Source organism: Parasteatoda tepidariorum, chromosome 4 (assembly GCF_982258835.1).
Source record: "Parasteatoda tepidariorum strain Cologne lab strain chromosome 4, Ptep-v5.0, whole genome shotgun sequence".
Lineage (NCBI taxonomy): Eukaryota > Metazoa > Arthropoda > Arachnida > Araneae > Theridiidae > Parasteatoda > Parasteatoda tepidariorum.
In genome coordinates, this window is record NC_141758.1 from 26234047 (window position 1) to 26262044 (window position 27998).

Below are 27998 nucleotides of genomic sequence, written 5' to 3' on the forward strand. Positions count from 1 at the left end.
AAACAAATTTGATGCAGTAATTTAATTCATTGTTATAAATAAAATTTAAGCTAAGCATCTATAATAATGATACACATAACTTAAAACAAAAAGTGCTTATAAAGTTAAGAGTTGTGACAAACAAGAACAAATTCAAGATCGATAAATAAATTTTTTTAAAAAAAAAGCTACATATGTAGAATGTATTCTCTATGAGAAAGCAATTGCTATTGCATTTAGAACAAACTCTTCTGAGATTTTTAAGTACGATTTTCGACACAATAAAATGAAAAAAGGAAAAAGAGAAGCAAAAATCAAAAATTTGCAATGTAAAAATTGCGAAATTTGAGATTAAAAATTTTTAAAGAAAATTTAACAATTTAAAATGTGTTGTTTTTGATGAGTAAAACACTTTTACTGTTAAAAAAGAAAGAAATAAAAATTTAGTATGAAATTGAAACTAAAATTTACAATTAAAATTTTGAAAGAAAAAATTACAGCAGTCATAGATATTTATTTATAAAGATAACATATTTTTGACACTTAAGCTAGGTTGTTCAGGTTTGTGTTTGTCAATACGTTTAAATTTTACATATAGTGTGTTTTCGTTAATTAGAGAAACTTGTACACGGTTATTTAAATATACTAAGTGTAGGATTAGTTACACTGTGAAATTTAGCCTGGAGTTTCTGTCATTATTATACACAGTTATCCAAATAAACTAAGGGTAGGATTAGTTACACTGTGAAATTTAGCCTGGAGTTTCTGTCATTATTATACACTGTTATCTAAATAAACTAAGTGTAGGTTTAAGTTACACTGTGAAATTTAGCCTGGAGTTTCAATCATTATTATACACGGTTATTTAAATAAACTAAGTGTAGGATTAAGTTACACTGTGAAATTTAGCCAGGAGTTTCAATCATTATTATGCACTGTTATTTAAATAAACTAAGTGTAGGATTAAGTTACACTGTGAAGTTTAGCCTGGAGTTTCTGTCATTATTATACACGGTCATTTAAATAAACTAAGCGTAGGATTAAGTAACAATGTGAAATTTAGCTTGGAGTTTCTGTCCTTATCTTAGAAAACTTCTAAAATAATATTCTCCTAAATGGAAATTTCAAAACAGCGACAATTGCACTATAAACTAGATTTCAGACTGGCCATTGTGGGAATTACTTAAAAACAAAAATAATTTTTGTGGAAAGCCTTAAATATCGTATCATATTATGATTTAAAAATTTCCATAATTTAAGAGGGTAAAGAAAGTAGTAAGGTATTTCTTTTAGGAATAAATAAACAAGATTAAAAAAAAAGAGAAAACACATTTTTTTAAATCTTAGTATGCATAAGCGTAAGTTCATTAAAAAGCGTCTGAAATTGTTTAAAAGTTTCATATGTAGATATTTCGTAAAAAAGTTAACACGAAAACTAAATTTTAAAATACGTGAAAAACTGGCACTGACATTTGATTTTGATCATCTATAATTATTTAAATTATAAAATATATTTTCAACGATGAAAAAAAAATAAAAAATAAAGGGAGAAAGGGGAAAGGACATCAAAATAAAAAAGAAAGAGAGATAGCGTAGATATAATAAAACAATAAGTTGTAACGTAATAACATAAGAACTAAAAAGGGAGCATAAAACACGTTTTATAAACCTTTTTAAGTAATTTACGTTAACTTTAAAAAGCTCACAAAAGCTTCAAAAAAATACCATTACTATCTCAAAAATATCACAGATATTTGAGATATCATCATAAAACGGTTCTAATCTCTTTTAGGAATCAAATCACATTTCTGTAAGAACTCATCCAATTCCCGAACATACTCGTTTTCGTACTTAAAAAAATGACCGACATGTTTAGAGTCCTTAAAAGACTTGAGCTTGCAATCGACTCCCTTGTTGGCCCAGGTTTCGACGACCATTTTATTGGACTTCAGAGTACCGATCTTATCAGCTTCAGAGACGAAGCACAAAGCTGGACAACTTAGTGGAGTGTTGTGAAAATTCTTGGACGATTTAATGTAATGTTTGGTGGCGACGTTATACATCAAAGCCAAATGAGCATTAATATACCACTCCAGAACTTTACAAGTTAGGGGGTTACGAGAAACAGCCCTGGCTATACCATCAGAAGTACCCTCAAAATCTACAGCACTATCGAGAACGACTCCACTGATCTTTTTGGTCACTTCCAAGTATTTCTCAGCGTTATCCCTCATTTTACCGAACATTTCCCCCATTAAATATCCACCAACTGAGAAAGCATGTACAAGGATCTTATCATACTGATCGCTGTCCGCTATGTAATCCAACAATTTGGTGGTATTAACTTGAGTGCCGGTTGTTGGAAACAAAAAATCTTTCGGTAGAGTTTCCATAGTCAGAACATCAAAGCCCCTTGAAATGTAGACATTGCGAAGCTTGTCGACGTGTCGGTCTTGAGCAAGGATCCAGGTAAAAATGACCACTAGCTTTTTCTTCTTTTGACCCTCACTTAGATCGACCGTTTTCAACTTGATGTTGTTGGTTATGCTTTGGGTGTGCATTTTCCGGACAGCTGGATGCTTGGACAAAACCGGGGCTATAACCTAAAAAAATTGGAAGATGAATAGGAGATTAATATTCTAAAAAGATAATAGGAACTTTTAAAAGAGTATTTGAACGGTGTTTTTAATTTGGATGACAAATCCAACGTAACTAAAAATGAGTAATCTCAAGAAACTGAAGCGGTTATAGTGCGGCTTTGAGGAGAGCTCCTCCGGAAAAGTCTGGAGCTGTCTGCTGCTATGGTAATGAGCACATTTCTAATGAAGGTGAAATGGAGGAAAGATGGTGTCGATTGGTTTACTCACGACGACCTACGCTAAGATTAAGACAAAGCTATTCACCCTACACCCCTATTCGAAGTTACCATTCCTCGTTGCCATAGTAACCGCCACGACACGAGACGGTTGTCTGGAGGAGTTCTCCAGAAAGCTACACTATAGATATTACTTGATTAAAAAAACTTCATTTGCATAAAAAATAAACAGACAGGAAATAACAGGTCCCGCAGTGGACTGATCGTTAAGACACGGTTCCCAGCAGATCACTGAAGTTAAGCATCACTGGCTACTGTCAGTGTGCGGGTGGGTGACCACTTGGATCAGTCTGCGTAGGGACCGAGGGTGTGCGGTAGTGGTTCTCGTTGAACTGTGCTTCCGTAAAGTGCTCGACTTCGCGCGCAGGTCGTCGAGCTACCGAAGTGGGGGTGCCATCCCCTCCGCAGAGGATCAAAATTGTGATGGCATGTCTTCGGATCATCCTCCGGGATGTTTCCCAGACCGTCGCCAATAGCCCATTGTGCAGCCCTAGTGCGACGTAAATTAACAACAACAACAAGGAAATAACAGACGACGTAATTCAAGCGCTCATAAATAGGCTCCCCTTTTCAAGACTTGCTAGATGGAAATGCGAAGAAACAAAAGTGATATCAAGTGTAAAACGTAAAGTTGTTAACGAAAAATGGAAAATAAAGCTGAGAAACAAAACTAGGAAAAACTCAGTAGCCGGGAAAGAATAAAAAGAAAAAAAACAGAGCAAGAAAAACCACTGTGGCAGAAGGGTAAATCAGGGTCTCATTCACGCCTGACAAGTCTTGAAATTGGGTGCCAATTCTTGAGCGTTTGCAAAATTTAGAATGTTATTTCCAATCTATTTATTTTTCAAGAGAATGAAATTTTGTAATCAAGTAAGTATATTATGAATTAAAATTATAAACAAAAAATAAGTTGTTTACAATAATAACCGAACGATGCTTGGACTTATAGATGGTTGACCATATGTAAATCGATAAATGATTTCCTATTATTTATTCGAAATATTGGTAGATATAGGACGGATAAGAGTAACAAAGAACGTTTGAATTTACGAGTGTCTAACTCAGTTGAAACTATAATAAATTTCTGGATAACCAAATGTCATCATTCCAACTTTAAGTCCATCCAACTAATGATGTTATGCTTACAAAAGCGAATTGCTAATGAGCTCATTATTCTAAAAATATCATAAATAGATTGAATTAACAGAACTACTGCTACGAAAACACAATATTTTGTAAAGATATAAGCTTCAAGCTTGAACTAATTTGACATTTTCTACTATTGTGGCTATCACTTAAATCTTGAAATATCCCAATAACCTAATTTCAGTTGAAAATAAAAGATTTTACATTATTAATAAAATATGATGATAGCGAAAGTATTTTTCTCTCCGAGATAAATTTCAAGAATGAAATAAATGAGTTATCAGTCTTTACCTCTTTGACATAAGTTTCTGAGAACGTTGACCTTTAATGAATAATGGAAGAAATTACGAACATTTGATAAGTAAAACAAATAGAATTTTATCGATTATTTTGGCGATATTTGCGTAATCATTGAATAATTTATAAATCCATTAATTGTTGGGCAAACTTAACACTTTGCAACAATGTAAAAAAGTGGTATGGAATTTGATGGTAATGATTTCCAGTTTGAGCTACAACAATAGTTTTAAAATTTTAAAATCTATGCAGTTCACATTCTGTGAATAAATAAATACGCCGTTCCTCGAAGGACAATTTAACAAAAACACTAACACACAAAATTAAACACTTTGAAAAGTTACAAGCTCACCTAAATACATTAGAAATATAAACATTTATACAGACCTAAAAATTGATTTCTTCCATCATCATTTTTAGATAATTAATAAACAATTCTACAATAAAATGATTCACGGCTAATTTCAATAAATTATATGAAAATGAAAATATTCTTGAAGAAAACACACCATTCTTGTAACTTCTTAAAAAAATTAATTTTTTACTTCCCCACCACCAACTTTTCGATTAAGTTTAAAAGCAGCTCTTCGAAGTGAGAAGTGGTAGTGATGACTTAAATTTAAATCATCATTTAATTACCAATTATTTTCCATTACACTGAAATTCAAGAGACATTTTACTTCATACAAGATTATTATAGCAGACCTGCCAACTTTTAATCCCTTCCATTATCATTTTTCCCAGTGGTATTAAAATGGAATTAAAACTTAAATTTTAAGCAAACAAATACGTTGTATTTGAAAAAAATTAAGTTGACAACCATGATAGTAACGCATATTAATATATAAGCTTAATTTTTGTAAGAATAGTGGTGATCAAAATCATATAAAAATTAAATTTATAAAAGAAAAAATAGTATATATTTACTACCACTTTAAATATGAAAATAAAATCTCCCGCAAAATCCGGGAGAGTTGGCAGGTATGTTATAGTATAGATCTTTATCCCCCAAGAATAAAGTTTAATTGCATACCTGCCAACTTTTACGCATTTGGCGTAAAATTTTATTTTTACATTTAAATTGGTAGTAAATATATGCCATTTTTTCTTTTATAAATTTAATTTTTAAATGATTTTGATCACCACTATTTTTAAAAAACTTACACATATATATTATTATGCGTTACTCTTAACTATACCAGCTTAAGTTTTTTCAATTACAACGTATTACGTTGCTTAAAGTTGAAAATTTAATTCCGTTTTAACACCGCTGGAAAAAATCATAATTGAAGGAATAAAAAGTTGGCAGGTATGTAATTGGATGCCATTACGTATTCCAACAAATATCTACACTTGAATATGAATAAGTAGAAGTCTCATCCAAGCTAGGTAGTAGCTGCAATGAAGTCTGAGATGGAAATAGTTGACGTGCATTTAAAAAAAAAAATCAGCAAGGTGTTTACTACCGTTGTATCGGATTAGAGGTGTATATTTCTACAGAAGGTACTATGAAACTTATTCATTATCACCTCACACCCGATGTTAAAATAACTTCGATACGAAGATAGAAGTAGACTCTCAAGTTACTCCAGAAAACAGTGTGAGGTCAAGGAACTATTTGAATAAATACGATTTTAAAATATAAATTTTAAAAATGTAGTAATTGGACATCAATGTCCGGGCGCTTTAAGAGATGATTTCATTTTTGCACATAACAACTGAGCGATTAATTAAAATAGCCGGTCGCCGCAACTTGTTTAAAAGCCTTGGCACAGCTGTTATGCTCTTAATTTATACGCTTTTTTGCCGGAGACTTTTTTTTTTCATTGACAGTGAAGTAATAATTAAAAGACAGCAAAATTTCCCCATTTTCCCCACGCATTGGAGGATTGCGAGCTCCAATGGCTTTCCCTAGAGTTTCTCAAAAGCTGTGATGGTTCAATGGTTTAGGCCCTGAACTCTCATTGTGAAGATCTAGGGTTAGATCCCCCCCGTGGCGGCTCGAAGCCCACCCAGCTTCAGATTGATGAGTGCCAGCTTGTCTGTGAAGTAAGGAAATAAAGGCGGCTTATACGCAGTGCTTATCACATTGCCATCATCATGCCGTTGGTCACGAAATGGTGGAGGCTTTATCTCCTTGAATCCCCTGCCCCACAAACGGGCAGTTACAGGAATGGTTTACTTTACAGTTTATAAACGATGCTCCACAAGATCTTTCATGTGCAAACATGTTGGATGATCTTTCATTCCGGTGAATGTTTTCACTTTTCAAAACATTGTTGGAGAGGTGTGTTGTATGTGGCCAACTTTACCCCTGAGAGAACGAACATTAGGCTCCAAGACTTTATCCCCACGTCTCGAATCAGTCATAATACTACTCTCGAAAACATGGTGAGGAGTGTGACAATTCAGCAATTTCAAAATTAAAAACCTCAGAAACAAAGGGTGGTGGATGAATGATACAAGAGATATATTTAATGTAAGTGCTGCAAAAATTTTATACATAAATTTTGGAATTAAGTTATAAACATTACTAACAGATGGTGCTGTAAGCAATCGATGACATGAATGATTAGTTCTAATGATAAAACGTAAAAGGAGGTTGTCATAATGGATTAGAAGGTTTACTGCATTCGCTGAATGGTTCACCACGCAGCGAAATGTGCACATTGCGTGTTAAGATTTCGTATTACATTTACTTTTATAGCTAGAAAATAAGTCATTCCTAAATATAACACACGGAAGTAAGTTATTTTGACTTATAAAACTTATTAAGCGCATTCATAACGTACTTCTAGTGATATTAGCCAATGACAGTTTAAGGCAGACTGGGCGGTTAATAAACCAGCTAATTACGGCGCTCGTATACACAAGGCATCCCGTGGATGCCGGCTAAATACGGAACTAGTTCACATAGGGCTTAGTTACGCTCCGAGCGAAAGGGTTAAACCAGGTATTTTATTAAACAACGCATGTCTCTGATTCTGGAATATCGCAAATTTGCTTAGTCTCGTGGCATTTGTACTTTATTCAATAACTCTGTAAATAATCGAGCGCCCTCTGTTGGTAACATTTGCAACTAAATTCCATACTGTCTGTCTAAAATTTTCACAGCATTTACAATAGATATACCCTATGCTTTCGAAATTTTTAAGTTGGAAATCAGTAAGTCATCCGCTGGGCGTCCTGTATGCGATTACTGTAATAAGTTATGGCAGCTACTGATGTTTTGAGGCTTTCAAAGACATGCTAAAAATGAAATGGTTTTACTACGAGTTTTTCGCATTTCCGGATAGCTCTCCTTGCGGAAGTTTTTCTCGTGACAGTAAGTCAATAATATAAATCCGAATCCATCTCATTACGATATGGAATTCAATTTCCCTCAACGAATTCTTCTTTCTTCATTCCAATCTCTTGAATTGTTAGTAGGAAAATAATTTTATGGTTCAATAATTAATGCATCTGTTAAAAAAAAAATTATAATATTTTTAAAAACCACGATTTTGTAGTTGTTGTTGAATAATAATTAAAAAACAGAAATTTGAGAAGCGAAAAACGCGGGAGGCATGAAATACATAACAGTACGTGTGTTCATGAGAATATGCGTATGTACATCTGTAATTGTATCTGAATGTGGATGTGTATGTGGTTGTGCATGTGTATGAGTAAGAAAATGTGTATATGTATGTTTATATGTACTGTTTTTCGAAACTTTATATTTATACCAGTAAAATTATTTAATTGTACTTTATGAGCTTATAGAAAGAATAAGAAATGCGGAATGAGTATTTAGTAATTCGTATTCCATTAACACCTTTCCAATTAAAAAGCTATTAGTTAAAATTGGAAGCAAATTTGAACTAATTGAAAAAAAGAGCAGTTCTAATCTTCGCCTAAATACCTTCACTATGTTTATTTAATATGAAGAGGCGAGAAATGTTTATGATACACTTGAAATCTCGCCAAATTTAATTCTAAGGAGCAGCTACATTTTTCTTTAAAATGTCATTAAAATTAGAACCATATGAATTATTCGGAATATTTTAAAAATTATAAGGCAATGATGCAGTTTTTTTTTTTTTAATTGTGTAGACAGGTTATGGATGATCTAGACCAGTGCTTCCCAACGCGGGGCAATTTGATTGTTAAGGGGGGCAATTCACGAGTTTAACCCTTTTGCTCCAGGCCATTTAATTGCAATGCTCGACTTCGGTGCCAAAATTGAAAGAAAAAAGCAAATTCTTAAATAATTGTGGCCAATAAATATTATGTGACTTAGCGATTTTTTAAGCGTCTTACCTGAAATGGAGTATCTGTTAACAGTCGATGGTACAGCAATTGTGCGTTCTTTAGCCAATATCTTCGAAAAGCTAAATATATTAAATAAGCAACTTCAAGGAACAAATGAAACTCTTGTTGATGCAAAAGCGAAGATATTTCGTTTTATAACCCTTATTGAGTTATGCCAGAAATATATTAACAACAAAAACTTTGAACAGTTTCATTGGCTCAAAAATATGAAGTAAATGATACCGCTGTACTGTTAGAATCGATCATCAGAAAATTCCATCGGCTGATTTACAAGAAAGATTTTCTGATTCAAAACAAATTGATTTTCCAACACGGATGATGCAGTCAATGTTAGTGGATTTGTCTGATATATAAAATATGCAGTATCAAGAACTCGCAGAAATGCAAAATGATGAGTCAGTTAAAACTTTATTCAATATAAAAGGAGTGATGGCTTGGCTTTGTGGGGAAACAGAAATCAAATACCCAAATTCAATCAAATGTGCAAGAAAACTATTGTTACAGTTTCCATCTTCATATTTAGCTGAAGATGGATTTAGTGCTGTAAATGATTTACTGGTAAAAAAGAAACGGGGAGACTTGAGACTGAAGCTAACCAAATTGGAACCTAACATAAAATCTCTGTGCAGCAAGCATCAAGCGCAAGGACCACAATAAATTATAAAATTATTATAGAAAAATCTTCATTAAAATTATTTCGAATTTTAGTTCTTCATTATATGTTTTAAAAATTTACTTACTGTGTTTCGTTAACAATTTCGTAGTGAATTATTCCTAAAACCAATCATTTAAGTTTCTTAAGTGAACAATTGTATTTTTTTAATAATAAAAATTATGTATATGTTACATAGGGGGGCATAAGAATTTTAGAAAGGCTTAGGTGGAGCATGACACGAAAAAGGTTGGCAAAAAATAATGATCTAGACAATAACTAAAACAGAAAAAAAAAATATTTCTTGTTTTAATTACAATTTTTGCATATTTGATTAAAGATTTTAACTAAGTTATTATTTATCTATTAGAAGCGCAGAAGCTCTTTTAGAAACATTTCTTAAACTTTAGTCCATATTTCGTAAACATTTGGAGGTCTATAATCTGTTTCGCTTTGACCTCTGAAATTGGGACAACTTTTGACTAGCCTTTATTTGATAACTTTCAAACTAATCTGTATTTGATAACTTTCTTACTAGCCTGTATTTAATAAATGTGTGGTTGACAAATAATAAAAATACTACTTACGAAATCTTTCGGTAATGCAGCATTAGACTTGATCACTTTCCAAGTCACATTTACAAACCAAATATTTTTCATCATAATGTAGTTCGAAACCTAATATTAATTTAGTATGTAATAAAATTAAGTCCCGAAGAGTCACTCAAAAAAAAATAATATTGCATTAAAACAATAGAAAAAAACAAGTCAAATAAAAATATTCACGCAGCCGTTAAAAATGGGTTATAAAAAATGAATCGATTCATCCGCAATCAAGAAAAACATAGTTAACCTTTTATGTTAATGAAAACACAAACATTTAAACAAAACCGTACAGAGTTTAATTGCATCTAATTACTTTGTAATGTACCAGGAAATAAATCCTTGACGGGCAATAGAGACAGAAATATCTTCTGACTGGTAGAATCAATTTTCCTCAATAATTCTTAAATTAAATTACATTGCTCTCCAGAAAACTAGTTTTTATTTCCCTATGTTAAAGATTGTATAGTAATACTTTTATAAATCAGAATTAAAAGAAATTCATCAGAATCTTCAAATGGATAATTTAAACAAATATAAAGAGCTGAATGGATAAAACAGCATTGCTGGCTACCCGTAAGTCCCCAGAATATTTTAAGCGGTAGCCTAATAACAATTTAAGTTGAACTTAATTTGTATAATTCTGCCCACATCAAAGAACTCAGCTGAACTGTACTGAACTATGAACAAAATTATGTGGATACATGCAGGGCTAAAGAGAATAGAAGGGCTGGTTCACTCCTTTGAAGTATCTCTAGCCGCGCCGATCCTCCGACGTCACTCGAGTGACGTCACTTTGGCGCAAAGCTCGCACTTTTACTTCAAGAACGGAGCGTTTGGCCTTACTAGCTCTAACTAATATTGGATCATTTCTTTTTGCGAGATATTCTAAGACATTTGTTATTTTCTATAATGACTTTCCTCAGTTTTTGCAGTGAATTTACAAGAATTTAAAACTATTATCGAAATGCCAGTTTGCGCGATTGCAACTTGCAAAAATTCTGATACAAAAACAAAAGGAAAAAAGGGAAAAAGGTGTTCCCTAAAGTAAATGAACAACTATGTAAAGAATGGATTCCGAAATGACACAGTTAATATAAAACAGCAATAAGTTTATTCTGTCGTTAAGAACTTTTATAAAAATTCATTATCTAAATAGAAACCACCTCGTTACTTCAAAAAGAAAGGCAGGTGAAAAGAATTAAAAAATGGATAAAGTCAAAGAAAATTAAAATGTAAATAAAAAGTATAAATAAAATATATAGTATATTGTTGAAATTCTCCTAATTTCATAACATATTTTTTAATGTAGTTATTCTAAATATTTATGATTTTTTTTAAAAATTATATTCTCTTCAATTTAAATATTTATAAATTATATCATCGTAAATTTAAATGTCTATAAACAATTTCAAAATTTCTAATGTCATTATGAACCTAAATTATTATTTTGTTTCAGTAATTAGCGTTTAAGGTTGATGTTTCCTAATGATTAAGTATGAACAAATTGCTATTAACGACATATTTTAAATTCAGGGATTCTAAATTTAACTTACTTATCGTTATAAAAGAATATGTAGATAAAAAAAGTGTCGATATATGCCTTCATTTTTCTTAATAGTTAAAGTTAAAACTGAACTTTTTAAAATAAAGTATTTATCGTGTCATTTTCACCAACTAGCAAAACATTTTTATAAGTTTAAAATGGTATATTTTTTAATATAATAACCAAGAAAGTTTTTTTTAAACTACGTTTATGAACGGAAATAATGTGCTAATTAAGTAAAGTTTGAAGGCTAATAACCAGGAAAAGTATAACTTATTTTTGCAAAGAGAAAGATGCAAAGTTATCATATCTTTGCTTGCGATCTCCGAGATCTGTGGACACAGTGACGTCATGAGGAGGGAAATCGTAGCTTCAGCTCTAAGAGCGGAGTGAACTAGCCCTTCTATTCTCTTTAGCCCTGGGATACATGAGGCCGCTTGACCGCTCTATCGAAGGGGTGGTTGCAAATAGAGTAAAATGAGTATACTTTAAGACAGATGCACGTTAAAACAATGTGGTGATATTTACGGCAAACTGGTGATTTTTCAGAAGATTCATTCAAAAGAATTCTTTTTATAATAAAACTTTTTTGCGCTCACGAGACAATGAGCTTAAAAGGACATATATTCTAAGACCTAGACAATCCTCATGCCTGGGCATGAAGAACTTTTAAGAGAGGGAAAACAATTCATTAGCGTTGTAGAGATCCGAGTAATTAACCACTTGACATACGAAGACGTCATTTGTTTCTTATGTCAAAACAATAATTGACGTGTCTTAGACGTCTTCAACACAGAGATACCAACTTGCTCCGGACAGCAAATAAATATTCTAAAGTGGTAGTTTATCAGTTGTGATTCTTGGTGGTTTAATAAATTCAATTTAGTAGGCTTATATAATTCACCACTTTATAGTAGTTATGTCATGCTATACCTTTTAAAAAGTAAGCAAAAATAGTCAAATATTTGCAAAATTTAGTTTGTAGTTATTTAGCGTTTTTTTTTTATAATTATTTTAGCGTGTCTGTCAACATTCCGTTGCGAGTTGCTGTTTACAGTGCAATCAAAGATCATTTCTATATCAAGAAATTAATAATTCCGCACAGTTTAGAGTTTTAAAATAATAAGTCATGGGGTTAAAATGAGACGTTGTTAAAAATAAAATTAAAAAACACTTATAATTTGGTGCAGAAAAGCCCATGTGAAAGTTTTTACTCTAAAGAAAAATGTACATTACTATTTGTTTTCACACGCATAAATATGTATACTATCGAATCTTCGTTTTTTTTTTTTCTTTTCTGTAATGGCGATTGAAATGGGCTACAGGTGGCGTAGGGAAGCACTCTCTACCTATGCCAACATTTCGCGTTCTTCCACCATTAGCGTGTGGACGGGTCATAGAAGGAAGTACGTTAGTTTCTGTCTTGATTTTCAAATAAATTGAAATCTTTTAATTTAAGAAACTATATGGAATTGAAAACTACATTAAACGTAGTTCTGAGAGAAAGAGTCGTGGAAATTTTAAAAATATTTTTAACAATTAAATACGAAAAATATAAAGAGAAGGAAAAATATCGTGGACTGAAAAGAAGAGAGGGAAGTGCCAAAGGCATGGAACCGATTTTCTCCCCAGATGGCGTAATCGAGCGTTGCGATCGCCTATACTTTGAAATTAATGGCAAATTTCTAAAAAAATTATATAATAAAAGTGATGGTTTAAAAGAAATATTGTAAGTTTTCTTTTAACTTATAGTCTCTTAAATACATAATTTTATAAAAAAAAATTCCAATTTTCGAGTTGTAATGAAGTATTGCATTGAATAACAAAATAAAAAAATTGAACTATATGCTGTAGATATTTATTTTCTAGCCATTGCCCTTTTTTTTCAAGCCATTTTGCATTCAAGCAATTTTTTTTTTCCTTTTCAGAAATAAGTTTTTAAAGTGAAAATGTGGTTAATCTTATAAAAATACAAAGGATAATATAAAAATTTCCTAATTGTGCATGAAATCTATCTTTAAAGAATATTATTTTCAACGAGAACGACTATTTAAAAAGGAGCCATCAGTTTTGCATTTTTATTTATTTATTTTTATTCATCCATTTAAGAAATAACAGAGTAAATCAGTGAAGTTGAGTTTCTTTTTTAATGACAACGTGGTTCAACTTTCACCATTTCAAGACGATGTTTTTACCAATCCAATGTTAAATTCATAGATTTGTGAGCGATATCTATAATTTTTCGACATGCATATTTTCTAAAATAGGTTATTAAAAAAAAAGAAAAACAAAAATGGCAATTAAAATTTGCACTTTTATAATTGGGGCTTGAAGACAAAAATCAAACAAAACCGTGCCAAAAGAGTTGTGATGAAAGTGCTACGTTCGACAACTAAATTTTGAATTATATTTAGCAATGAAGTCAACATCAAGCTTCATACTGTGAAGCGATGTACCTTTTCTAAACAATAATTGAAGAACTCGGTAGATGAAGATTCTAGGAGGCATCTATGGAGAAAATAAATCAGATTTCTTAGGGAAAGATTTTATTTTAATCTTATTTAACTTTAATTTATATTGTCATGGCGAATCTCGAACATCTCAGTGAAAGAAGGTACAAGTGCAAATCTTCGAGGGCTTTCGGGATGGAAGAAACGCCATTAATGAGAACTGTTCAAATCGGTACTAAAAATTAGTAATTGAGGACGAAAAATAAAATAAAAAAAGGCAAATTTCCTCAAACACCCAAGAACAACTTTACAGCTATTACTAAAACTGATTAAAATAGCAGAGTTCTTCAAACATAAGAATAACTTCTTTTAAAGGAAAGATCTTTGAAAAAACAATCAGAAATATACAATTATTCGACAAACCGATAACATCTCTGAATTGTTTGCTATACTTTTCGAGATAAAAACATCATTCCTCGATTACAAATTTGCTTTGAATAGATAAGGTAAAATAAGCACGTAAAAGATTTGGACTTGGATATGAGATTTTCTGAAGTACCTGCCCGCGAATGCGGGCACCTCACTTCTTCATCGAAAATGGGCCCTAAGGCGACTGTGACTATTGGCAGTAAAAAAATAGAAGTAAGTTCCACAGATGAAAATCTGTGGTGGTCGTCATCATTGGCTGTACGTAACATATTAAACGGTTATTTCGAATTTATCAAGGATTACTATGGAATTTCCGTAGTTTCTGAAAATAACTTTACGTGTGGTAGCAGAGATAATGCATAAATATTTTAATAAAATAGAATCAAAAGAATTTTTTTTTCATCACTAAATATAAATAATTTAAACAGATAAATAAAAGATCAGGAGGTCACAATCTGATCTGTTATTAAGTTTTGGTAAACTTTATTCCAACCAACAAAGCAACACTGATTTTAGTAATGATGTCTCAAGCTTGTACTCAAAAATTATTATCTTTAAACCATCAAATTTTTAGTAATTTTCATTTTTTAAAAATTTAAAACAAAGCTTACGCTTGCTTTAATTTTTAGAATTCGGTTTTAAGTCAATCCATCTTTATTTTTTAAGTAAAAAGATTAAAAAAGTTATAAACGCATTTTTTATACTTAAATATTTTCTTTTGTTACAGATTTATTTCTCATTCTATGGTTTTGATTCAAAAGAAACAAACTAACGTATATCACATCGCGATGTCTAACAAACGATATATCTAGTTATAAAATTTCTTACATCGTCCAGTCCTAATTCTGGCCTGTTACTTACCTGAAAGGCAGAAGATAACAGGAAAACTATTTTATTTATTATGACATATAAAATATATATTTACATGTAAAATCATTTAATGGCGTGATTTAAAAAATATAAAAGCCAAAATGACAAAACTTCCATTGTTAATTATAAACTACTATCAACTATTTAATTTTTACTGTTTAAAATGAGTTGTGTATGTATATTATAAATGCAAATAAGTAGCGGTAAACTTGAATTCTTTACACATTCAGAAAACAAGCTATATATAAAAGATTTTATTGCCGTTTTTTCCCCTCCTTTTTACAGGTAAATTACAGCCTTGTATATTGAAAATTGTTACAGACTAACTGTATACTTCCTGAAAGAACGTGCAAAAAATGATGAGAGAAAAAAAGCTTAAACGAAAGTTTTTACAAAAATAGAAAGGAGAAAAATAAAACTTTTCTTAAGTTTTATTTCCGACAAAAATAAGAAACTGACATCACTAAAGTCAATAAGAAGAAGAATTCAAAAGTTATTACTTTGTAAGCAGACAGATAAAAATGTGATAATTTAATGACTTTACTATATAGACAGAGCCAATCAATCGAAAGGCAATATACATATTTTTAGAATACATTTTTTCATAGCTCTGCTGGAAACTAAATAATTCTAAAATAATACAAAACAGATATCAGTTAAAATAATATACACAGAGTATAAAATGTGTGCAATCTATTATTAACAATTTATAGAAATTTATAAAGATATCACAACATAACATTTCATTTCTTTATTAATTATAACACAAAATACATTTTTCTAATCTCATTCTAATTTAAAATAAAGCATGATGTTGAACAAATATTAATATATTTATTATGCACTAGAATAATTAGTCTTTTAAAAATAGACAGATAATAAAAATTTTAAAGACATGAATGTGAAATTTATACTAAATAAATAAGCAAAAGTAATAAATGTTGTTGTTTTAACAACAGAAAACAAGAAGGTTCTGAAAAATTATAAAATAAACAGCTTATTACTATGTTTTAATACAGTGGCAGTGATAATAGGATTGAAATGTTTGCATGCATAAAAACCTATATGAATTTACTAGAAAATCATATTTTAAGCCTTTTTATAATTTTTTTAAAACTCAGATTAAATAAAATCAGAAAAAGTTTATTTTCTAGTTAAAATATAAACAAAACTATTAAATTTCTCCATTATGAAGTAATCATAGATTTAAAAAGAGTTGTGTAATGATATGTACCCAGAAGCAGAAAGTGCCTAAAACTGTGATGTACGTCGCAGAACAAACGAAATCCTGCAGAACAATTTGTATCTTGAATAGAATTCTCTTTAGCTTTGACCACGTGCTGTTTCCCTGGAGTGATGTTGCTTTAAAAGAGGAACATTTATCAGTATTCTCCCTCTCCCATACCTTTGCCATTCTGAGGAGGAAATTAAAGAACAAGCTTTTGGCTATAACATTTTTATAAAATGGGTGTATCAGTGTTTAGCAGACAGCAGGAGAAATCGATCACCTATTTTATCAAGAAAGCTTCTAAATCAAGCCGTAAAAGATTTAAATTCCGAGATTTCCAATTTCATAAAGTTTATGACTTTTATATTTTCCATTCCCATTTCAGTTTTATATTGACTTTTATATTTCCCATTCCCAACAGCCAGCGAATGTTTGTGTTTGCAAATGGTGCACCATTTGGGCACTTGTCCCTTCGAAAGATTTTTTAGGCAGCCCTTATTTTAATGTTCGGACCTTCATATCATAGGTATTTTATTAATAATTCATCATCGTCGTAAAATTTGTACTTCAAAAGTGATTGAAAAAGTAACAAATCTAGAATGTTTGCCTTGGTTTAAAAAATAATGTAGTGTATCTGTGTATGATCCTGTATTTTAATAAGTGAAAATATAGTATTTTAACTTAAAGTTGACTTTTTTTCGCAGTGAAATGCTTGCAGAACATTTGTATAAATTAATGAGTCCTGTTGCAGAACATTTGAAAATATTCTGCTTATGGGGATATGTATATGGTGATTTCTACAAACAATTTGAGAGGAAATCATAAATACTAAAACAAAAACATTTATCATTGGTATTCGTTCAGGTGTTAATAAATTTTCAATCTTCCCTTCATAAGGATATATAACCAATACATAAAAGTCTATTCCTATCCATTTTTAAAACAAAATCTTTAAGCTGTTTTCCACCAAAAAAGTATCAGAAAACTCCAGATCCACATTTCAAAAATACATTAAAATTAGCATTCAAATTTTTCATAAACTTATAAACCATTACTGTAAATAGTTTGTTTTTTTATATATAATTTTGTTTTATTACAAAATAATTTATTATTTTAGTACAAAATAACAATTTTTCAAAAAAAGATTCACAAATGTCCATTTTTAATTTTCATTTTTGAACAAAACAGAATGAAAAACTGCACTTATTAAATTCAATATAAAAACCAGGGTTGGCTTTTTATAAAAAAAAAATTTTAAAAATTACATTTTTTAAAGAAAATAACAAAAATATCATTTGTTTTCCTTTTAAATCAGATTTTTGTATGGGATTGAATTTTTCAAATTGGATTTTTTTTTTTTAAATTTACCAATTAAAGCTCTAATAAAATTTGTATTAATAATACTTAATAATTAGTAATAATTGTAGTATAGTAATAATAACTTAGTAATAATTGGTTTTACCTTCAAAAGGTTAATAAAAAAAGAATAATAATAAAAAAATTGCATTAAATTTTAATTTGTCCAATACAACAATAAGAATTTTTTTCCTTGAAGAAAAATACACTATTGACTAAAAAATATTCACTTTAAAATATTAAATTAAATAATTGTTTCTAGTTAGCAAAAGATAAACGTTCAACCAATAGGCCTCACAGGTGCTAGCATGAAATTAAAATACACGATCACACAAGTTTTTTAAATTTCACTCACAACAAAATTTGCTAAGCATCACTCTTAAATTTGCTAAACGTCAGAAGATTAATGTTTTTTCTTTTTTTGAAAGAGATTGAAAGAGATTTCTATTATTGAAAGAGACATATACCCATTGTCCTCCACTGCCATGATTAAACCAATATATCACAACAAGAAAACAGCCAAATTACACATTTAATGCACAAAATGAAAAACAAAGAATAGAGATGAACATAATGGCAATAATTTAGAAGCAATATTTATAAAGTTTAGAATAAAGCTGACCTAGTAAATACCAATCAATATAAATCTCAAAGATATCACAGTCAAGCAATAAGACAATTGAGATATCATACCAATACAGAATCCTCTCACAATTTACTAGGAATCAAATCTACCTTTTTCAAGAAATCATCGATCTCTTTCATATACTCATTCTCATACTTATAAAGATGACTAACATGTTTAGAATCTTTAAATGACTTCAACTTACAATCTACACCCCGGATTTCCCAATTTTCGAGCACCATTTTATTAGAGTTTGGTGTTCCCACTTTATCAGCCTCAGAAACAAAGCACAAAGTAGGACACCGCAGAGGGGTGTTATGGAAGTTTTTTGATGACTTAAGGTAATGCTTTGTTGCAATTTGGTACATTAAGGCCAAATGGGCATTAGTGTACCACTCAAGCATTTTAATAGTGATGGGATTGCTGGAGACAGCTCTGGGAAAACCAGTAGGGATACCCTCAAAATCAACAGCGCTATCTAGAACAACTCCATGTATTCTATTGGTAATGCCCATGTATTTATCAGCATTATCACGCATCTTCACGAACATTTCCCCCATCAAATAACCACCCACTGAAAATGCATGGATAAGGATTTTATCATAGTGCTCGTTTTTCACCATGTAATCCAGCAAGTTGGTCGCAACAACTTGTGAGCCCGAAGTTGGGAACAGTAAATCTTTGGGGACCATATCGACAGTTAAAACATCAAAGCCTCTAGAGAGATAGATGGCTCGAAACTTGTCAACGTGACTCTCTTTGGCAAGCATCCAGGACAAAATCACAGCCAGCTTTCTCTTCTTCTCACCATCTTTCGAATCGGTCGTTTTTAGCTTCATGTGATTACTTATACTTTGAGTCTGCATTTTTCTAATGGGAGGATATCTGGCAAGTACAGGGGCTATAACCTAAAAATTGAACCATATTTACTAACTTTATGTCTAGCATACTATCTTCAAGCATTCAATTTCTACAGGCAGCTCACAATTTTACAGTAAAATATGTAGCTTATACATAATACACACTTTAATGTAGGAGTGCACAACCTGCGGCCCGCGGCCGCAATTTAAACAAAATAGAAAAAATTTTAAAAACTTTGAGAAATAAATACAAAAATTCGGAAATCTGAAATTTACGAATTTAAGTTTTTGACACACCAATCTCAAACAATGCAGTTTTTCGATGACTAAGGCTACTGATTTAAGCATAGTTTTGAAAATCCACATATTTTTAATACATCATTATTACGATATACGAATTTCAGTAATCACTTTTGACCCTCTTCGTATGTGTCGGCGTCATCGTAAATCCAATGAGTTTTTTACCTACTTGGACCATTTTATATCATTTATGATTATATGCTGGGAAATGATTTGCATATTATTAAATTTTAACTGTAAGAAAATGTAATCAAGATAAGTATCGTGAAGTAATGTAATTTTATTAATTATTAATATATATCTGTATTAATTGTAAATAGTAAATGTCATGTTAAAAAATTATTCGTCATAAAAAGTTGTAAACAAGTATCTTAATAGTTTTTTATTATTAAGGAAAATTGTTCCTTTAAAATTAATGTTTTCTTTCTTTTTCTTCCCTCCCTCAGCTCCTGCCTCTTATAATTAATTTAAAATAAATGTTTTTAAAGTTTAAGTATATTGCCTACTAAATGCTAAATCTTATTTTCCACTGAAAGAATTTTGTTTTAATTTTAATAATTTTTAACCCTATGAACTTTCTTTAAATCAAAGTATTCAACTTACATTTATTCTAATAACTAGAATATTTTTTTCTTAAATTTAATTCTATGGAAAAAAAAATTTAATGTTAAAATTTATGTTTAAACGGACTTTTGTACTATGTAATATGATAAAAAAGACATGAATTTTTCCATAGTTTTTCTAATTATTTCAATTTATCTAAATTTTTCTGATAAATTGATTCTGTTTTTTTATCATTAGTAATCAGTTTTAAAGTTTCTAACTTTAAACAATTTATGCAAAGTATAAAGTACTGAATTTTATGCAAAGATATTAATTCCAGGCAAAGAATTTAGCGCCTAGAACAATGATGTTTATGCAACAATTACTACCTACAATTGCTGCCAATATGTCTGTTTAAATACTTTGGCATGCGGCCCTTCGTTGGTCAATCTGTTGTGCAGGTGGCCCTTCACTCAAAAAGGTTGTGCACCCCTACTTTAATGTTATTAAAAATATATATTATAGACACTATGGTGTAGAGATGCCACAAATAAAATGTCATAGATACTGTAGAAACCCAAAAAGATCTGAATAAGCCAATTGCCCGTCTATCTACACTATCTAGAGTTACTCAAAAGTTTAAAAGTAGGGTTCACACCAGCATAGCAACAATTGTTGCCAAATGTTCCACAAATGTTACTAAAATCATACGCATGGGTGGGCAACAATATTGTCACATTAAAATATGATTGGAAGCTTTACAAAATAGTAACAAAAAATAGTTTTTTTTTTTTTTGTTTTTTGTTTTTTTGGAATTGAAATCCATGCATTTAAAAAACAAATTCTTACTAATTTTATTTTACGCGTAGGTTAGGTTTTAGTTTTACGATTTTTAAACTGGAAGCTTTTATCATGCTTTATGCTTTTTCAACTTTTATTTTTTAAGCTTTTATTATGTTGCTTATTGATAAATGTGAGGATAACAATTATAACCTATATACATATTTTTCTCATGTGGCACCATAAAATCTGGTATTTCTTCATGTAATTGTTCATCAATAAAACATAATTTTTTGCTCTTTTAAAACTTATTTTAATTAGAATTTTTAAATAATTTTTAATATTTTAATAGTTTTTAACTTTCTCTGTTTTCATCATTTACTCATTAATTTGGTCTCAGCATTTTAATTTTTAAGTTGAATCTACTTAGTAATATTATTTTAACTGTTTCTTTTCACTTAATTTTAATAAATTCTAATCTTCAATTATTATGGGATAATAAACCTAACTAGTTTTAGAGTGGCAAATAGGGGTTACATGGTAATTAATAACTTTTCACCTGTACCATAACATGAATCAACCTTAACATAAAAGGAAAGTTTGACTTTTTTTCTCTTAAGTTTGCCTACTATATCAATTTTTTGAAACACTAAATGAAAACCAAGGTGGTTATAATCCATAGTAATTGCAATTTTTCCATTACATTGCAATTTTTTTTACCACTAAATTTCCATTGTTGGTGTGAACCCTATTTATAAGTATCATTTAAGCAATCATAACTGAAAATTCAATAGAACTAATTGTCCCGGTTAAAATAAATTTCAAAAACTCTATGAAAATTTCCTCTACATACTATTATAATAGTGGCAGATTTTTTTTATTACTATATTATCGATTTTTTTCACAAAACTTAACAATCTAACAAACTCTTAAGTTCTTTTAACAAGAGTTTTTATTATTTTATTTGAAGTTAAAAGCTTTGTAAATTAAATAAATCTTATTTAGATAAATAAATTAACATAAAATAATCAAAATATCCCTAAATCTGTAATTTAGTTGGACTGATTCAATGGAGTTTTTGTTTTTCCTATGTTTTCATCACTCATATCCTATTAATTTTTTTAGTAAAACTCCTGCTATAAAGTCGTAACTATGGAACATGAAAGCTTTCTAAATAAATATTATACATTAGGAAAGTTATATAAAAGCCAAGTAGCAGAATTAATGTGACATGGCAGCGGGTGTTTCAAGTTCATATTTGCCTAGCTGACAAAAATTAGTAATTATATCTAATCATGCGCTCTCAGGATAAATCTTAGGATCTCAGGATAAATCACAGTATTGCAGATCAATACAGAGGTTTCTACTACTAGGATGAACGTACAACAAAATTAAGTAACCTAACAATTTAATAATAAATTCAGATCCCAAAAGAAGATGGTTAGTAAAAATTAATATAAAATATGAACCAAGTCCAATGTAAAGTTTAACACAAATTTTAGATTGTAACTCATTTTCTACTATGGGGATATATTGTTCATGATTATGATAAAATACCTAGTTTTAATCCTTTTTTTTATAGTAATTATCATTTTTAATATATATATATATATATATATATATATATATATATATATATATATATATATATATATATAGTTGGTTCAAAACTAAAACGACACTTCTGCAACGTATTATGTTTGCAAAAGTGTCGTTTTAATTTTGAACCAGTGATATATATATATATTAATTATAATATATATATTAATATATATTAGCAATCAATTTTATATTAATTATCAATGCTACTCCATTTTGGGAGGCCATATAAAACTACCAAGCTAATATAAATGCTGGTGATGTTTAATTAACTGTGGTAACAGATACCTAATGTAAGTACTTTTTGAATAGATTTTAACCCCAAAAAGAAAATTAACTATTTATCTAAAACTTACAGCCTTTTTCATTAAAACAAAAAGTTAACACAGCCATTTTTTATTAAACAAAAAGTTTAACAAATTTTAATACATTTCTAATTAGTAGCTTAATAACTTTTAGATCAAATAATTATTATTTAATACATTTCTAGATTATTTTTAGACCCTGTGGCAGAATCCTGGTGACACGGCGACATTGTAGCAGAATGACACAGATTTCTTGCAGAAAGATTTTTTCTTTGGGAAGTAAAAAACTTTAGTTTCATTTTCTGCAGAAATTTTCAAAAGATTTTTTCTTTTCTTCAGAATTATATTAAAGAGATGCTTTTCTCGCTAATCGGAGTGGGGGGAAAAAATGCTTCTGATTTCTCTGTTCTCATTTGAGAATAATGAAAAATAAAGAGTAATGAAGTAAAAAGTTTTGGTTTTCTTTTCGGCAGAATTTTTCGTTCTATTTTTTTACTATTGATTTCCACATAGCTTAAAATCAAATATTTTTAATACTGTATTATTTATTACAACTGAATCACAAAATGAAAACATGCATTTAGCAACCCCCTTTTTGAAGAGTACAATTTGCACGATTTTGCAGTCAATCTTTTTTTTTTTTTTCGGTAGTTATTGATAAAGATTTTCCAATTCTTTTGAATGTGATAATGATTTACAAAAGATGAAAAAAGAATAATTAGTGTCTTTTCCTCCAACAAAATGAGGGAATATCGACATAACATAAGAAAAAAAAATATTACATATTCAATTAAAAAGGTTTTTTTTTCTTTGTAGTTGACGCTTTTGTTACTTTAAATTAGTAACATGTATATTTGTTATTTTTAAAAGTACTTTGCAGAAAGATATTAGTATTATAGAGGTATGTCACAGAAAGCCCGAAAAAAATCTGCCACAGGGTTTTCAGCATTATGCCCATCATGAATTTTACATGTAATACTGTATTTTTTTTCTTAAATCTTCAAATTTTTAGCAATTCATACATAAAATGTTTGCGCTCTCTATTAAAATTCAAAATATTCTACAGAGTTTTGAAAAATTAAAAAATGCCAATGTACACCAAAATAGGAACTGGGGAAACTACAATTAACGATTTCACTATTCTGTATCCTTTTTCACTAATCCATTCATCACAATAAAAATCTTTAGTAACTATTTTAAAACTTACTGAACAAAAAAAAATTATGTAATTGCCAATGAAAAAAAGAAAAGAAAAGAAAAAAGAATTTATAACAAATTACGACAGTTTCTGAAACGTTGGCAGGCCATCGCCCTGTTTTTAGTTTCATATTCTTACCAAGGAAAAATACTTAACTATTGTACCATAAATTTTCAGATTTTTTAACATATTTTTGCCATTTATGTTCGTAAGGCAATCATTTGTAGTTTTTTTTTATCTTTTTTTGTTGGTGACTCACTACAGATGCAGTAGTACAACAAAACTTTAACTCAAAGAAACTTTCAAAAAAATATTTTCAATTTTAAGATCATTCATAAAATAAAGAGCATCACACAAGAATTGAAACAAAAACCATGAATTAACAAAACATATGCAAAGAAGTTGGTACCTCACCAAAAACATAGAAATTAAACTTCTCTGAGCTGACACATGTACAAAACAGAGAAGAACAAAAAAAAAATTCTCTTTTACAATCAATTTGATTAAATTAGTTCCACATATTTTTTTTAAATTTAATTCTAATGTAACAGTTTTGATAACTTAATATCTTCTAATAGTCTAAAATACCGAGTTCCCATCTGATTTGGCAACAACTCTATGTTTAATAGTTGCTACCTAAATCAGGTTCAGTAGACTATTATCTTTAAATTTCAAAAAAATAAGGAATTACAAATTTTACTCATCTAATTAACTCAAAGCAATAGTGATAAATACAGGATACCCAGGGCATTTTGGAGAGGGCAACTAACGGCCTCTTAAACTTCTTGCCCAGGAAGGCATGCAGTTGATAACTAACACCAAATTTATATATTTATTATCTTATTGTGAAATTAAAATATTTAAAAAATAAATATTTGGCTAACTTAAAATATTTCATAATAAAAAATTAAAAAATAAGATTTTCAAAAAAATTTAACAGTGAAATTTTAGGTTGTAAAAATTAAAATAATCCTTATATTTAACAAAATTTAATATTTTTTAGAAAAATATTATACATATTTTTTTACAATAGAATAAAATTTAACAACATTTAAATGAATTTAAAGGCATGGACTTTAATTTTTATAGATGTTGCAATAACTTTCTTTTGAATAAATTTGTTTTTTTGTTTTTTTTTGGCTCTACCAGTGATTAAAGTTACCCCTTTCAGTGATTACAGAACCCCTTCAGGAACATATTTTCATAGAATTTACCCAGGACTATCACACACACCCCTGTGTAGACCAAAATAGAATTTTTTATATTTTTTATTTCTGTATTTTATTTAATTAAAGCATGCATTAAAAGTTTAAATGCTTTAACAATTTTTTTTTTTTTTAAATATGTAAATTCTTTCAAAATATATATAAATTTATATGATGTATATAAAATTATATTGAAAAATAAATATTTACATTTTACAACATAATAAATTAAAATACACAAACTGAAATCAGTGATCATGTGTTGAAATTGTTTATTACAAAGAAATGGCAACATAAAAATAAGTCATTTTGTTGCCAACAAAAATTAGCATAAAAATACAGTGGAAAAAAATTCAAGGATGTGCTGTAATTAAGGAGCATGAACATTCATTTTTTTTTTTAAATGTGGGAGATAAATTTCAGAATGATGATTGGCCATAAAATGACCTTAAGCACTAATTAATATTTATTTTCATCATATTTTTTGTATCCTAAAAGTTTATCTTGGCTTGAAAAATAATTCTCTGTGTATTTATGGGGGGAAATATGCTCTGAGTCACAGAGCATATTCGAAGATAGCTTTAATTAATATTCATTTAAGTACTGATTCAAATTTTTTGAGTCAGTCTCTTTTCTTTAAATTTTAATTTTTATGAATGGTCTTTAAATCAACCTAAGTTCTTTTCAAGTTTCTGATATTATTTTAGTACAAATTTCATTACATACAGTCACACATAGCTAGTTTCTTAAAAGTACATTTTATAATTTAATATGTGAAAATATACAGCGTATTTACTACATATACAATAAAAATTAGCAAAATATCAGAGTCCAATTATGATCAGGCATACTATTAAGTTTAAGTGTTGTTTAATAAGGCCCTTAATAAGGACATTTTAAAGAGTTACATGTTTTTTAATTACATTATAGACAAAATATAACAATAATAAGATACTGTCAAGTTTAAAAAATAATACTGTAAAAATAAATAATTAAAAAAAACAATAAAAATTTTAAAAATTTAATTTGAGTCAATATTCATTTCAATTCAAAACTAAGCTAAAAAAAAATTTGGCATAAAATGGATTTTCTGATAAGGGGGACAAAAAACTGAATATGACTACTTTGCCACTTTTTATCATAATCAGACCTTATTAAAAATCATTGAATACAACTATATTGTCACCATTGGTATCATGAAACATATGCAACTTAAAAGTGCAGTTTTACTAAATCGCTATTAAAATAAACAAAATATGTTGACACCACACATTAACAAATCAAATTAAAACACATATTGCAATAAAAGAAATTAAATTACACATTTTTCTCTCATGCAACCAAATTAAATACAAACAATAAAACATAAATACGTAAGAAATAAAATACAAGTGTCTTTATGATTTTTATTTTAAACTATATAGTGGTTAGCAGATCTAAGATCATCCGGCAATAATAATAAAAAAAATAGAATATTGACAATTGTTGAACCGATAAAAAAAATTCCAATAGTGTTTTAACTTCACATAAATTGAATTAACGGTCAATTGTGAGAGATTTAAAACAGAATTCAGATAATTGATTTAAATTAATATTGCATTAATGATAATAAATTAAATTAGTAATCAACAGAGAATGGATGAAAAAAATATGACAAAAGTAGATCAATTCAAACCACATGAACAAGAATAAGGTTAATTAGGTCCCCGACCACCCCCCCCCCAAAAAAAAAAAACTATGGGTATGTGGGAACAATTTTCAACTTGACAGTCTCCCGCACAGCCGGAGGTGGACAGAGAGTATCTGGCCGAGAGGCCCAGTGAAGCCCCTCCTTGGCATTTATTTAAAAACATAGTACTATTTTGGCAACAGCCCGGAGGTAATTGGGAAAAATTGTGGCATAACAAGAATAAATTAAATCAACAATATGGCCCATTGTAATCATTTGAAGAGCGCTTAATTGTCGACTATGTCAACCTTCATCTATCAAAAGGTACCTCAACATCGAATCAAGTTAACATGTCTTATATACTAGTGAATTGGTATTTAATATTTGTAGTGGTAGTTACGCCGCAAGTGCATAATGAAATTTAATTTTCTTCAGTATCTCTGAAATAAAAACTTTACCTTTTTAATGAAATGTAAAACAATTCGTAACAATTTTAAAAAAAATGTTTACAAATATTTCAAACTCTACAAAGTGAAAAATAATAAATTGTTACCTTATAAAAGGGCAGAAGTTCTCGTTCAGAATTTGTCTTTAAAGACGAAATAATGTGGAATTGTCTAAGAAAATGCGACATGTCTCTCTGATTGTAGGTGGGAAATCAATATGCAAATAAAACCACTCTGCAATCAAAAATATTTTTAAAAGGGATTGAAAACTAAATAATAATTAACAAAATACAGTACAGAAATCATCCAAATAAAAATAATAAAAAATAAATATAACACACCCATATATATATTTTAATGCATGCAGTTTTAATTTCTCAACAAGCAGTAAAAAATAATCATGCTCTAAGACATTGAAATTATCAAGATGATAAAAAATCATTGAACAATAGTTATTTTTAATAAATGCTATTTGTGCACAATGGAATCGCTGACAAATTTTATTCGTGTAACTTAATTAGTAACGTATTTATACTCACTTAATGAAGCATATAAATCTTAAGTTTTCTTTTATGACTAGTTAATTAATACATTAATGAAATTATCTAGTGCTATATTATGGTGTCAATGCCTCATTCAACAACACTGATGTTGAAGCATCGACAACCGGTAGATAAACAAAAATGGATTCGCTTTTTATCAATTTTTATGTATGGTGCAAAGAGAT

The 27998-nt window shown here is 29.3% G+C and overlaps 1 protein-coding gene across 2 annotated transcripts; it reads right to left on the minus strand.

The window, feature by feature from the left end:
• Positions 1–7: 7 nt before the first annotated feature.
• l(2)k09913 (transmembrane protein 53-like lethal (2) k09913) lies at positions 8–27987 on the minus strand. Of its 2 annotated transcripts, none has more exons than XM_016061567.4 (3): positions 27811–27985; positions 27379–27505; positions 8–2582 (listed from the first exon to the last, which is right to left on the minus strand). In XM_016061567.4, the coding sequence occupies exons 2-3, from the start codon at positions 27457–27459 to the stop codon at positions 1758–1760; spliced, it is 906 nt and encodes a 301-aa protein (XP_015917053.2). In that variant the 5' UTR covers positions 27460–27505; positions 27811–27985; the 3' UTR covers positions 8–1757. The 2 variants fall into 2 exon arrangements, with proteins under 2 accessions (XP_015917053.2, XP_015917052.1); XM_016061566.4 differs by lacking the exon at positions 8–2582 and adding an exon at positions 18173–19274 and having other exon boundaries at positions 27811–27987.
• Between the last annotated feature and the right edge of the window lie 11 nt (positions 27988–27998).